This window comes from Calypte anna, chromosome 1 (assembly GCF_003957555.1).
Source record: "Calypte anna isolate BGI_N300 chromosome 1, bCalAnn1_v1.p, whole genome shotgun sequence".
Classification (NCBI taxonomy): Eukaryota; Metazoa; Chordata; class Aves; order Apodiformes; family Trochilidae; genus Calypte; species Calypte anna.
Window position 1 is genome coordinate 187,641,251 of NC_044244.1, and position 15,631 is coordinate 187,656,881.

The following is a 15,631-nucleotide window of genomic DNA, read 5'->3' on the forward strand; positions in this document are numbered from 1 at the left end:
GGCCTGTCTTTTGATCGATTCATTATGTGCCATGTAGTGAAAGCTGATTAAGTCTGCCTTGACTTGTATAATCATAATATCACAAGTATATATTGGCTTCACAGTATACTTTCTAGTTGAGCCACTGGTTTTGCTCTCCACCGGGCATCTTTGCTTCTGTCAAGTGCTTTCATTACTGGCTTTCAACTCTTCTGAAACCAAATTCAGATCACCCTTTACTATTTTTAAGGAGAGTTTGAGCTGTATGTTTTTATTTTTAAATACCTGGATAAGCTACCTTCTGCTTTATAGAGTATTTTACATTTACATTACAAGTTTTTCTTTTTAAGTTCCTCTTGCTTTGAATTGACTTCAGTGCCCCACTGATGGGTTAGACATCTAATGTTTCATAAAAACCTTAAAGATTTTTTTGAATGGCTGTGGTGGGTTGACCTTGGATGGATGTCAGGTGCCCACCAAACCACTGTATTGCTCCCCTCCTCAGCTGGAGAAGGGAGAGAAAATATAATAAAAGGCTTTTGAGTTAAGGACAGTCATACACCAATTATTCTCACAGCAAAACAGACTTGACTTGGGGAAGTTAGTTTAATTTATTACCAATCAAATCAGTGTGGGGTAATGAGAATTAAAATCAAAATTTAAAAACACCTTCTGTCCACCACTGCCTTCTTCCTGGGTTCAATTTCACTCCAGATCTGTCTCTCTCTACAGGGGGATAGGGAGTGGGGGTTGTGGTCGGTTCATCATGTGTTGTGTCTGCTTCTCCTTCTTCCTTCCACTCTTTCCCATGCCAGTATGGTCTTCCTTCCACAGTAGACAGTTCTCTGTGAACTTCTTCAATGGGAATCCTTCCCACAGGCTGCAGGTCTCCACAAACTGCTCCAGCATGAGTGACAGAATCACAGAATCATTCAGGTTGGAAAGGACCTCTGAGATCATCAGTCCAACCCTTAATCCCCTTCCACTGTGGTTACCAGACCATGGCACTGGGAGCCACATCAATCTCTTTAAAAACCTCCAGGGACAGAGACATCCACCACCTCCCTGGGTAGCCCATTCCAATGCCTGATCACCCTCTCTGTAAATAATTTTTTCCTAATATCTAACCTAAACCTCCCCTGGCAGAGCTTAAGTCCATGCCCTCTTGTCTTACTGGTCTGGTTGAAGGACCCCCCCCCCCCCGGCTCCAACCTCCTTTCAGGGAGTTGTAGAGACTGATTAAGTCTCCCCTGAGCCTCCTCCAGACTAAACTCCAGTCCTTTCCATGGGGTCTTTCAGGACCTTCCAAACAGTCCTTCAGGAGCAGACTGCTCCATTGTGGGTCCCCCATGGGATCACAGGTCCTGCCAGCAAACTGGCTCCAGTGTGGGCTCCTCTCTCCATGGGTCCACCAGTCCTGCTAGGAGCCTGCTCCAGAACACTCTTTCCATTTTGAGTCACAGCTTCCTTCAGGCATCCACCTGCTCCTATGTGGGGTTGTCCATGGGTTGCAGGTGGATATCTGCTCCAGCATGGACTTCCATGGGCTGCATGCAGGGCAGAGCCTGCCTCACCATGGTCTTCACCATGGCCTGAAGGGTAATCTGTGCCATGAGGCACCTCCTCTCCCTCCTTCTTCACTGACCTTGGTGTCTGCAGAGTTGTTTCTCTCCCATATTCTCAGTCCTCTCTCCTGATGCTGTTCTTGAAGCAGTTTTTTCCCCTTAAACGAGTTATCACAGAGGCACTGTCATAATTGCTGATGATCTTGCCCAGTGGTGGGCCCAGCTTTGTGGCTCTGTCAGACATGAGGGTAACTTTTAGCAGCTTCCAACAGAAGCCACCTCTGTAGCTGTCCCTCTGCCCCTCACTGCCAAACCTTGCCACACAAACAGAATGCAATTGCTAATTTTCAATATGTTCTGTATTTCCTGTCTGGTTTCGTGCATGTGTCTTGTTTTCAACTTGAGTGGTTATTTTTATCAGGTTGACCATAACAGCTCCCCAAAATAAAACTCGTATTTGCAGCTTTATAAGACACTTTGTACTTAATGGATGTCAGTTTGCCCATAACTTCTTTTTAATGCTTCTGCAGTCTCACTGCTGTTACAGATTTCCCAGTATTTAGATAGCATATATATTTTACAAAACAAATAATTTAGTGTACTTAAGCACTAGTCTGTACTCAGAAATAGTTTTACTTGCTGAATAGTGAAGTGTGTTTTAATATAGCAAATGTCCTTTGTGGTATTTTCCAATGTTTTCAGAGTCTGTAAAGTGGTAATGCAATAACATGTGCCTTGCTCACTTTGAAATATTCAGTAATTTATAGAAAATGTTTAAATCATAGGGGTTTCCTTTTTGGTGAAAATGGTGGAACTTGTGACATTAAACACATTAATAGGTACTATGTTAGGCAAGTAAAAGGTAAATAATATTTTTGCTCTTGGCAGGAGTTGTTTTGCTTAATTGTAATAATTTCAAAATGGTTATAATTTAATCAGCATCAGTTTTTTGCCTGTAGTGCAGTTTTGTTCACTACTGGCTGCTTGCTGTTGCTTGGTGATGTTGGCTGGATGGCAGGACTGCCTTTGACGACCATGTTGGCAACTTGTGCAACTCCAAAAGGTTCATGAAATTGCAGTTTTCACAGCATGTGGTGTAATTCATTTAGCTTGATGCTCTCGTAAATAACTGGAGACATCTGCTGGGTACCTGTTTTACCTAAACATTTTAGGGTGGGATGGCTGGGGAGTGCCCTTGCTCACCACTGATGAGAGCAGACAAAAGGCTTAGTTTTGCAGTAGCTCATTGTGGGTAAGATGAATCTCATGTTTTTTAGCAATGAAAGACTTTCTGCTTTGCTTAGTATTGCATTAGCTTGCAAAATGATGTATATCATCAACATTTTCATGATTAAAAGTTGTTTTTCTCAATGAAAAACTGTGGTGTCTGGCCATAATGATGATGATGAGCTGGGATGCCACTTTAAAGAGAATTTTGTGTGTGAAGTTGTGCTGTGTGTTGTTTATCTGCCTTTATAGTTTGGAACACATGTAAAACTCATGGCATGAGGACTTGGAATCACTTGAGTTTACTTTTAAACTCTTATGTTTGTTTCTAATGCTAATGTAGTGTTAACTCTAATGTACAGACATGGAAGTAATGAAGCCATTAATTGATGAACAGAATTCGGATGGCATCTCTGATGAAGAGCATGACAATAATTTCCTGCCAGTTGAGAAGCATTACCAGCTGGATAATGAAGGTGGCATTACGTATGTATTACTCTGAAGTGTCAGCTTGTTAAAATTTGTTGCCTCTGACTTCTCATGAGTCATTTATTGAATTTTTGAGGGTTTTTCTAGCATTCACGTTACATCTTTGTGGTTATACATCAAGAGTTTGCATAGTCCAGCCAAAAAGCATCCCATTTTGAGTAGGTTCTCTTTCTTTGGAAGCCAACAATATGCTGCCCACCAGATATTCTAAGGTGCCCATTTAAAAAGTGGTTGGGTCACTCAAAATCCAGGAACTGTTTAAGGAAGGTCTTGATTGATTTTTTTTTTCTGTAAAGAAACTTCAAGAGACTTTGGAAATCATCTGTTTGTTAAAGCTTTCTTTTTCTTCTGATTTTGTGGCTGTCAGATTTGTGATTTGCAGTTGGTAATTGTTTTGAATGCTACTGATTCTAAAATAGCATTGATGAAACCTGGCAATTTTGACTCTAAGGCAAAAGACCAATAAAAACGCACAGAAAATGAAATTCACAAGCTGGAAGAAAAAACTAAAAATCAGACTTATATGTTTTAGCTGAGGGAGCTCACATGTAAAGATGAATAGGAATATTATTTGAATGTGCTGACATTTTTAAAATATCAAGACAACCTTAAAGTAATTGAAACTCATAGTTTATCCCTTCATTATTAATACATGAAATAGACTGGTTTTGGTTTTTTTTTCTTTTTTTTCCCCCTACTCTACAAACCTCAGTGCACTTCTGATATGGCTTGTAATATTTTTACTCTCAGATTTATACAAACACTGATGCACCTTCTCAAGGGAAACATTGGAACTGGGCTTCTTGGTCTTCCACTTGCAATAAAAAATGCTGGCATTGTGGTAAGAATTAATTTCTTTTTCATATATTAGAAAAATTATCTAGAAAGACCTACAGATCTGTGTCTGAGCCTGAAATACTAAACTCTTTAATACTTTTTGTTTGTCACCATCAACTTCAATAGAGTTGTGTTCTAATTTTCCTCTTCTGTCTGGTGAATTTAGGATGGAAAATTGAGGTTTTAAAATTTTCTTTTCAGAAGTCACAGCTTCACCATGAAGACTTTGTATTATATGTTGTATTTTTGCTTAGCAAAAGTATTTTTCTGGTGGAAACAAAAACTTTATCTGAAAAAGAAAGATTTTTGATTCACTCTGACTCCTGTGATGTCTCACAGGAATAGTTATTCTGGGGTCATCTTATCTTTGTCCAGACTTGTCTAGAGCCAGATTGTATGTCCTAGGGTGCAGCATCATCTTGTTAAATCAATCTTTCTGCAGACACAGGGTATAGCAGAGCTTGTTTATATACTGGGTAACAAAGAAATGCATTTCCTAAGGCAGGCTACATTTAATCAAGTGAAATTTTCACCTTATGACTAAATGACTTATACTCTGGGAATAATTATTTAATTTGCAAATGATCTGTAACGGTAATAATAGAACTTGCCAGGGCTGTGCTTGTGGGTTGTTTTTTTTTTAGTACTGCATATTATCAGGTGTACTTATGTAAGGGAAAGAAACTCCTATTCCTATTTCCACTTCAAAGTGATTCAAACCACTGCTTCAAATTGTGCAGTAAATGCACTCTGGACAGTGTTGTGGTTTTTTTTTTTTTTTTTTTTTTTTTTTAAATTTTTTTTGTTTGTTTTTGTTTTTTGTTTTGTTTTGGTTTGGTTTGGTTTTTTTGCAAATATCTTCATGAATCTGTTAGAAGAGTGAAGTTGCTAATTCCCATTTGATATTTATGGCTTGATTGCCCCCAAGTTAGCCTTCTGTCAAGTAGTGAACTAAAAATAAGAAATACCATAAAACATCATGAGCAAATCCTCCTCTAAGAGAGGAAAAAAATCCAGTTGCATGATTTTATTTATTTATTTATTTGCTATAATATGAAACTTTTGCATCTAAAGATTTCCCCCCAGCATATTTTAATGAAAAATTCTGCTTATCCCTATGTTCTTCTTTTCCCCCCCCATACCAGGTCGGACCAATCAGCCTTGTGGTCATAGGAGTTATTTCAGTTCACTGTATGCACATCTTGGTACGTTGCAGCCACTGTCTATGTCAGAGGTAAATAAGGAACTATTCATTCTGTTGCCAAATTTGAGTGTTTTTACTTTCTTTTGTTCAATACTGTTTCTGAGTTTTGACCTACAGAATGTCCTGATGCTGTAGCAGTTAATTTCTTCAGTTCAGTCTTGTACCTGAGGGAAGGAAGGCTGGAATTCTTACCCTGCAACTAGAAGTGATAGCTATGCTTTGTGCAACACTGCTTTAATACATTGAAAAAATATTTGTTCTCTTATCAGACACAAAATAAAATTGGTTTAACTCTTGCTGGCCAGTATCCTCTTCCCTACTTTTGCTGGCAAATCATTAAGTCTTTTACATTACAGTTTTAATTGCTTAGCTCCAGTCCATTAGTCCTTCTTTTCCTTATTTCTTCATAGTGTCTGAACCTTTATAGCTTTGAGAAGTGTACAGTTTATTAATAGATAGTTCATAAGTACTTAATAGGAATAAAAGATAATTAAGAATTGCTGCTAATGTCTTTCGTGATTAGATGTGAGCTTTGCCTCTTGGATTGTCACAACTTGATTCTTTGAAACTGTAGTGCTAGAAGACTGTATTAAGATGATGGTAGTGAGCTGATAAACACTAGATACTCCTCCAAGCACGTACCCTACTTGGGGGAGTAGTTATCAAATATAACTGATAGAGTATTTGGAATAATAGTGACTTTTATTAAGCATTTTATCTTAACTGTCAGATGTCAAAGAGAATCCTGAATTGAGGAACTACTGTGAAGTTTTTTAAGTTAATAGAAGTACAAATCTGTTCATGTCCCTGTAGCTGGAAAATACTATCTTATCAGTTTAATGTGATATTGTTCTTTGAAGTGCTTCTGTAATTCCTGAATCTTCCCCTTTTCCTCTGTAGTTTTGAATGCCCTTTGAAGCTTTATGTAAAGCTAAGATCACTGAAACAATTGAGATTGACTGCTTGTCCAGGAAAATCTGTTGAATCCTGTTGAAGTTCTTTGTGACTTTTAGATTTGAGATGAATTTCTTAAGGTGATGTTATAGGAACCTTGTTGTGGTTCACATGCTTCTAGAGTGCTGAGTAGCCCTTCTCAGGGAAAGGAAGCCCAAACCATACCAAAATTGGCAGATTCAGGAAAGTTCCATAGCTGAATAATTATTTTAATCCTGGGAGGACAAAAGTGTATTAAATGTAACTCTTCTTTTTTCACTCTTTGATTTCAGGCTGAAAAAATCCTCTCTGGGGTATAGTGATACAGTTAGTTGTGCCATGGAAGTGGGGCCCCTGACTGCCCTTCAGAAACGAACTTCTTGGGGACGGTAAGTTTGCATTAGAATTTGATTTTGAAAGAAAAAAGTTTTTTGTTATTAAAAACTAATGGCTGTACTTGGAATGGTTAAGAGATTTTCTCTTAAGAAAGGTGTTGCCTGCTTTAAGAATGTGTTCTCTTAATACCTGAAATATTTTTATGCAGTGTGATTTGTTATTTCTTGCTGCCAGCTGGTAGTGGTCAGATGGGAGGGTTAGGGAGTGTCTTTCAGTTTTTAGGTCTGTAAGAGCTGTGAAGAATTGTGCTTAGTAATAGAGGAAGAGATGTGGTATAATCCAAAATGTGTTCTGCATTGCCTAATGCAGTGAAGTAATTTAAGTATTCACTCTCTTACTGTAAGCACTTTTCTCTGTGTCAGTTCACTCTTTTAACAGGTTGACACTGCAAATGTGAATCACTTCACTATATTTAGTCCGAAAGAAAGCAAAGCAATTTCTTGATTTCTGTTTAAATATAGCATACAAATAATGCTATATACAATACATATATACAAATGCATATATATACACATATATACATATACAATAATAATACTTTATCCCTCTGTTTTAAAAGACAATTTTTTTCTTTGCTGTTTGTTGCTTATGGAGTTTACAGTGTGTCTACACAGTAGTGAAATTCAAAAACCCAGACACGTTGTTCAACCTAAATGAGAAGTGTGGGGTTTTTTTTCTGCACTGGAGGAAGAATTTTTTTGGCACTGTTACTTTTAAGGATGCAGCATATTGTGTGGTGTTTTACTTTGTTTCAAATGAGAAAAAGGTGAGCTAGGTTTTTAAGACCTTTTATTGCGACTCTGTAAGGCTGGAATAGAGCTCAATTACAAGAAAAAATAGGTTTGTAGTGAAATATAATGACAATTCTGCAATGCACCAAACTGTTAGAAGCTACAAATGGCAATTTTATTTCCAGTAACACTACTGCAGCAGATCCACTCTCTGAGGCAGATCTCTGCTGTATGCCTGGCTATAGCAGAGTTTCATTACAGCATGTCTTTATGCCACCATTATGTATAACATTTTTCAGAACCAATATGAACCATAGTGTAGAGTGTTTTTTTGATGAAATACAGTGTCTGAATGTGTATTTGGATATACTGCTACAGACCCAATTAGTAAGATGGGAAAATGTTTGTTTTCTTGAATTGCTGGAAGTTGTGTAACTCTGACTGACTGAGACACTTCATCTTTGGTCCTGGTGGAGAACTGCTGTGTCAGGGGCTAATGGATTCCAGAAGAAGATGCATGTGCATCACATCTGTTGGTTATATTTGTACAACATCATTAAGTCTTAATGCCTACTCAGTGTTATCCTAAAAAACATAAACCTACCCTGTTGTGCCCACTGTGGAACCTGCATTGCAGTGCTCCTGAGATTAATGTGGCATTTGAACATAGCAGTTGAACTACTGTTAAAAGAGCAGTAATTCTGTATTAAGTAGAAATGAGTTATTTGTTTGGATCCTGTGTATAATGCATCTTTGTTTTTTTTCTTCCTCAGGTATGTTGTGGACTTTTTCCTAGTGATAACACAGCTGGGATTTTGTAGTGTGTATATTGTGTTCTTGGCAGAAAATGTGAAACAAGTGAGTAATGTTTTACTGCATGTAAACAGTTATGGCTTTAGATTCTTTTTCCCTCACTTTTATTTTCTGTCCTTATGAAGTCCAGCACAACTATTTGTAAAATATGAAGTTGAGAGATGTACAGAATGGGTGCTACTATGGTGCCACAGAAGACTTTTTGGTAAAAAGGAGCAATGTACAAGGTGAACTAAATTCAGATCTTGTGCAAGTGTTTGTGGTTTCATTACCTTCTGATCTGTGTTGAATTTAAAGTTGATTGTGGAAGTGATAGAAATTAAGTCTGAAACTGGTCTTGGAGCCAGTTTGTCCCTGTTTTTTTTGTTTTTTTTTTTTCCCCTGAGGCTGTCTTCTAACTTTATCTTTTTCTCCTGACCTCCTTGGCATATTTTTCCCTTCCCTTTCTCTGGTTCTTGATTAGTCTCTTCCCATTTCTTGAATGGTCTCATCTGCCACAGAATCTATTTGTATTTAAACTAGTCCTCATTTTTGTTCCCAAAGATGCCTGACATTGAAATTTCCACAGCCTCATCAGAAGTCAGTTCCAATGCTTTCTTACCTGCTAGACAACTGCTTCTTTGTAGCAGCTTAAAATTTCTTATTTGTGTTGTAGGTCTTTGTTTTATGTTCAAGCTTCAAGTAACTTATTCTTTTCTAATTGTGCATATCTTTTATATTCTCAAATTTTGTTACCATGTCTCCCCTGTAACAGATGCTAGAATCAGACCTTATAGGTTCTAATACTGCTGCTTGCTTTTCTGTGAACACTCTGCTATTAGTCACATCTCTCTCTTTTTTTCAAGTTTTATCTCTGAAGTTGGTTATGCTACAGTAGTTGAAGTTCTGCTTGAGACCAGTAGAGCTGAAGGGTTATTTCACAGGTCTTGCAGATCGTGTTCCAGACTTCAGTGTAATGGTCACTTTGCAGGAGCACGTTGTTGCTAACTCTTGACTGACTTGTGATCCACATTGATCTCTTCATCCTTTCCTGCAGAGGTGCATTCTAGGCAATTCTTACATTTTTTTCCAATATGGATGTTCTGTGCTTCCTTACTGAATTGATTTTTCACAATTTCAAAGTTGTATTTTAATCCTGTTCTTCAATATTTTTTCACTTTCTGTCTTGAATAGATGTTTAAATCCATTTTAAGCACTGCTTATGTGTTTTATTCTAAATACTACTGCACATGTAGTATTAAGCAAACCTTTCAATATGTTACAGATTTTTAGAAAGATTTGAAACTAATTATTAGACTGTGATGCATTTGTGCAAGTTGATTTATTTAAGGATATCTAAAAATCAAATATTTCATCATGCCATAGTTATGGAAGTATCTGGTTAGTGGTCAGGGTGAACCAAAACACAGAGAACAGGATTGTTTTGTATTACTCACCCCATCCTCCCAGGGGAAGATAAAAGGTGAATAAGGAAGTGAGACTTGAAGGTTGGAAGTTGCAACAATCAGGCTTAATAGAACAAGGAAGTAATAGCAACACATGGGATAACAATGAAAACTACACCAATATGTACAAAACCTGATTTCAGCAGTCGCTGACATAAGTGTCAGCAAGTCCCTTGTGGCAGAGCTGACTCAGAAAGAGGGCCCAGTGCTCTTCCCAGCACCCACTAGAGTCAGATCCCACAGAGCATGTAGTGGCTTGAAGACCAAGAGCACAAACATCTCTCCAAGATGTTGGATGAATGAAGGGAGGAAGGAATGAGGGGACTGACCTTCCCATCCACCTGTCTTTTGTGGAGTATGGCAGGAAATAGGAGGAAATGCTGACGCCTCTCTCTTCTGCCCCCTTAAATCTTTCAGGGTCCTAAACAACTCCCTCTGTATAGGTCCTCATACAGGGCTGTGTCCCCTCAGACCACAACAATGAAGAAGTCAATTAAAAATTGCAAATGAATCCCCTCAACCACAAATGTGTGTACACCTCCTAAGCAACCCCCAAACCTTTCAGTAAGACCCAGATGTCCCTTCTTCCCTCACAACCCTCTGTCACAGACAAAAGCAAACAAACCCACACCTGTCATGTTCATGGCAGCTGCTCCTGCTTTTCTTCACATATTTTGTCTCTCATTCTCCAGTCCTTCTAAGCTATTCTGTTTCTCACTGATGGAGACTTTTCTGTTTATGAGGTCCCTGGTGTTTGCTGGTCCTTTGCACACCCAGTAGTTTGTGTGTCTGAGCCAGTGGTCCATGGGAGGGCAACCTGCACAGGTTGGCTGCTCACATGGGAGCCACTGGTGAGCTTGTGCTTTCTTCACCACGGGCTAATTAAGATGCCAGGACTTCACCAATGTGCTCTGCTGGTTTTCTGCTTATAAGATTATGGTTATTTACTTGACATAAACCTAATGAGGGTGAATCTGAGTCTGTATCTAAACGTATGCTGCTCTAATTAGTGAAGTTAGTGAGGAATAAAGTATAGCAGGTGGCTGAGTATTAATCATCCATATGGACTCTTACTCTACCCAAAATGTAGAACAAAGGTGTTTGGCATAGTTTAACTTATTTTAATGAGGAGGAAGAATGTCCCCTTGGGCAGTTAGTGAATGGCAGATAGATTGCGGTTTCTTCTGTCAACTTGATGTTGCAGAAATTTGTCCCGCAGGGGGCACCAAAGAACACAAAATTTTACTGCTTTAAATAGAATTATTTTCAGTAGTGGAAGGATGAGACAGGTGAATAGAGGGAATGTGTTGGGAAACTAACATAAGGGAAGAACATAGTAATAAATGGTACTCATACCACTCCGTGACCAATAGTGCTGCATTATGTTCATACTCTTCTGGTAATGTTTGCATGTTTGTGTATGCAAATTCAGCCCGCTAAGAACTTCCACTGAGATATTTTCTTTGATTTTCTCAGTTAAAACTAATGCCAACTCAGATTTAGTAGTGTCTTGCTTCTGTTTATTTACTGTTTCAGAGAACTAATATAAGACATTTTGTAGTGGTTCTGGTACATTACTGGAATATTTATCAGTCCACATTATGTTGAGGTAAATATTTAGTTAGACACATAGTGGTGCATGTGAGTCTAAATAATTATTTAATCTTTTGGATTCTGTGAAATGTTTGATAAATGCTTCTCACTAATAGGTATACAGTATGGCTTCTGGTGCTAAATCTTTTCTGATAGTCTGTGGGATTGTAACAGTGTTGACTGCATTACATTGATACTTTCCAGACAATTTATGCTACAAGACTATTTCCAGTTATATCAAATTTCAAATTAAGCTCTTCCTAAGGAATATTTTTCTGGGGCACTGTGTTTACAGGTTGTTGGCAAGAGTTCTGGTTAAGTCTGGTGGCATGCAAATAAGGGGCTTAGAGGTGAAGGTGTTCAGAATTGGAGAAGAATGGAAAAAAACTGAAACAGACAGCTGGAGGTTGGCTGCAGCAGGACTGGAGCAGGAACACATTGGAATAGAAAAAGAATCTGTACCCATAAGAGTATGGTCCCCTTTCATGTAATGCTTTCCCCACTTGAGCAGCAGAAGACCTTAAGCCAAGGGTTTTGACATTTGATACCTTACTTTTGAATACTTACTTTCCTCATTTTTTGTTGATGAAAACTCTAAAAAAAAAAAAGAAAACATGTTCTTGCTGCATAGGATCACTTTATCAGATCTTTAGCACTTTGAAGGTCACCCATCAGTGAGGTGCTACATAATTGAATTTTTTTCTTCCACTTTTGTAAAAAGGGAAAAAATACCTCAAAACTTAAAAACATGTACCTAGACATAAAATTAGAAGTGCAAACAAAGTTCTTATTGCAAAGTTGAGTTGCGAGTACTAATGGAATCGCAGAATTAAATAAACCATGGAATGTTTATTTGGCCTTTTCATGGTAATTAAAGTGTTACAATATAGTCTTTATTTGCCTGATAACATACTGTTGCTCCAAGTTGAGTAAATGAGGAATTAGACAGTACCAGTGAGCTCAAAGGCTACTTTTTTGATCCCTCTAGATGTTGAATCATAGAATCATAGAATTGGCTGGGTTGGAAGGGACCTCAGAGATCATCGAGTCCAACCCTTGAACCACCGTTGCGGTTGCTAGACTATGGCACTGAGTGCCACATCCAGTCTCTTTTTAAATATCTCCAGGGACAGAGAATCCACTACTTCCCTGGGCAGCCCATTCCAATGCCTGATCACCCTCTCCGTAAAGAAATTCTTTCTAATATCTAACCTAAACTTCCCCTGGCACAACTTAAGACCATGCCCTCTTGTCTTGTTGAAAGTCATCTGGCAAAAGAGCTCAACCCCCACCTTGCTACAACCTCCTTTCAGGTAGTTGTAGACAGCGATGAGGTCTCCCCTGAGCCGCCTCTTCTTCAGGCTGAACAACCCCAGCTCTCTCAGCCTCTCCTCATAGGGTCTGTGCTCGAGTCCCTTCACCAGCCTGGTTGCCCTCCTTTGGACCTGCTCCAGGACCTCGATATCCTTCCTGAACTGGGGGGCCCAGAACTGGACACAGTACTCGAGGTGTGGCCTCACCAGAGCTGAGTACAGGGGCAGAATCACTTCCTTGGACCTGCTGGCGACGCTGTTCCGGATACAGGCCAGGATGCCATTGGCTTTCTTGGCCACCTGGGCACACTGCTGGCTCATTTTCAGCTTCCTGTCAATCCAGACTCCCAGGTCCCTTTCTGCCTGGCTGCTCTCCAGCCACTCTGTCCCCAGCCTGTAGCGCTGCATGGGGTTGTTGTGGCCAAAGTGCAGGACCCGGCACTTGGCCGTCTTAAACCACATCCCATTGGAATCAGCCCACCTCTCCAGTCTGTCCAGGTCCCTCTGCAGAGCCCTCCTGCCTTCCAGTTGATCGACACTCCCCCCCAGCTTAGTGTCATCTGTGAATTTGCTGATGATGGACTCAATCCCCTCATCTAAATCATCAATGAAGATATTGAACAGAACCGGGCCCAACACCGATCCCTGGGGGATACCACTAGTGACCGGCTGCCAACTGGATGCAGTCCATAGACTATAGCAGAAGGAGCAGGTTTTGATGGACAAGGAAACAGTGGTTTCTGTCAAAGAGACTAAGGAAACGGAATTATTTCTTGCTTCTGAGATAATTCTTCCAGGAAATGTGTTCCTAGAAGACTGAATTTTATTCAGTCATTAATTGTGTATTAGACATTTTCTGTGCACCTGACATCAGGAATCTGATAACGAGATTTGCAGAAGTGTTTGTTCCCTATGGATGCAGCTGAAGTTGGCAGATGCTGTGCTTGGGCTATCTAAAGGAGACATTTGGTGAAGCATTTCTGTAAAGGAAGCTGTTCCAGACATCACACCAGCATCTAATTGAATGCTTGAATAACTGAAGTGACTTCTGATGAATTCACCTTGTGATGGGAGCATCACTAACCTTTGTACCCTTTATGCCTAGTGACTTCAGTGGCTGTGTACTTCCTTTTTGAAACCATCATGTCATTTCTTCATGTGGTTTAGGGAAGCATTTCTGCTATTTCCAGGTATGATTGTGATAAGCACAGAACAAAATGCAGGTAATGTGTGTTCAGATTGGAAGCTGAAAAATACTCAGTGGGCTCTGTGACATACACAAAAGAATATGTACGTGTGCCTTTATCAAAAAGAGATTCATTGAATTGATAGGTGAAAAGATCTGGCTTATGTTCTGATGATTTGTCAGATTATGTTGCTTTGTATAGGAAAAAGACAAATAATGTCTGCTGTTATTGGCCCAGCATGACTGCCATATGCAGTGATTCACTCGCTGAGACAGCAGGAGATTGAAAGTGATTGTTGTCCAGAACAAGAATCCAAGAGTAATATTTAGGAGACTCGGATAGACGGATAGTGAGTCACAGATCATCCTAACACAGCCAGCAGTAAGCTTGCACTGAGCTAAACAGCATATGAGAGAGTTAAAAAAAACAAAACAAAAACCCCAAAACAAAACAAACTCCTCCTCATGCTGCTTTTTATTTGGTTCCTTGTTAGAACAGTTTTAAACTGTTGTATGATTTTTTTCTTTTAATCTATTAAAAGGACTTGCAGAGTGATGGTAATATTAGCCTGCAACTGAACGAATTGGTATAATCTTGTCTTCATTAGTTTTCCTCTGCTACTCTTTGCTGTCACATCTGCCACAGCCAAAATATTTATCTGTGCTTAGCAGGTTTGGAATTTAATCTTTTTTTTTTTTTTTTTTTTTTTTTATGTTCCCCACACAGATGAAATGGTTTGATGCCCTAACTTCTTTCTTTAAAGTAATTCAAAGAACAGGATCTGATGAAGGCTCCTGTGAGTCACGACATTTTAAAAAATATGTTTGGCCTTCCATTCCTTCCTCTGGGGCAGGAAAGAGCATGGGGAGAAGGGGTGCATGCTTACAGTATTGTAAAGCAGGCTACAGTGCTGTGGTTTGTTGTAGGATTATCACTCATATCTGAAGCCTGCAAGTAGGAGGTGGGAAGCTAGAGTCAGGGAGTCACAGTCTGATAATTTTGATTGGCTCTATTTTGCTAATTCTGCATCAATACTCATTCATCTGATGATGGTTGTAGAGAGTGTGTGCAGCTATACTATGTTCTGCCTCTGTCATGTCTTTGTGAAGGTAAAAGGCAGATAATTATAAAGGCAATTTGTGTGACCACTTTACCTTAACACAACATGGAGGTGTTATCTGATCTTACGGCCATCATCAGGGTAGCTGATCAGAGTTGACCTAATCTTGAATAGAATTATATGGAATATTGTATATGAAAATTTCCAGCCATATTAGTCAGTAAACTGCAGCTGAATGACGTGTTGAAATTTGGGGGATGTTTGAACTTGGATAAAAATAGAATTTCTTAAGAGAAAACTGAAATGGTTGAATGCTGGAAATTATTTGAGTAGAAGCTGATTTGTACTGTGGTATTTTAAAAAAGCCTGTATTCTGCATGCAGCTATTTTTTTTTTTTTTTTTTGGAATATATATATATATATATTTCAATAGCTCATCAAGCTTATGGACATTTATATAAACTGAAAACACATTAAGTTAGAGCTGAGGTTTTCAATGGGACTTCCTACTCAAATCACACTGTAATTCTTGGAAAACCCTCTTCTGTGTCCCTGTTTGCAGAGCAGCTCTGGCTACCTGTGAGTGCATGCAGAGCTCTTAACATGTTTGCTCTGTGTTTCTATTTTAAGTATGCTGGGAAAGCAGGAAACTTCTGCAGAGACTTTTACTTGGTGTGACATTAGGGAAGTAATTTGGTTAAGTGTTTGACATATTGCTTGGCAAAGGGGAGTTATTGTATATGGAGCTGCATGAATTCATTGGAATTCAGTTAAAAATGTAATTAGGTCTTTTTCCCAGCTTTCTAAATGAAAACTATCAAAAGTTAAATGTTTTGTAAGTGACACTTAAGATTCTTGC

General features: G+C 38.9%; 1 protein-coding gene across 1 annotated transcript in view; it reads left to right on the forward strand.

The window, feature by feature from the left end:
- The window catches only part of SLC36A4 (solute carrier family 36 member 4), a 99,663-nt gene that overhangs the window by 6,107 nt on the left and 77,925 nt on the right, over positions 1–15,631 (forward strand). Inside the window, exons 2-6 of the mRNA XM_030456314.1 lie at positions 3,134–3,257; positions 4,011–4,101; positions 5,243–5,331; positions 6,528–6,623; positions 8,135–8,219. Coding sequence (XP_030312174.1) covers positions 3,134–3,257; positions 4,011–4,101; positions 5,243–5,331; positions 6,528–6,623; positions 8,135–8,219 — 485 coding nt within the window. The remainder of the gene's footprint in view (positions 1–3,133; positions 3,258–4,010; positions 4,102–5,242; positions 5,332–6,527; positions 6,624–8,134; positions 8,220–15,631) is intronic.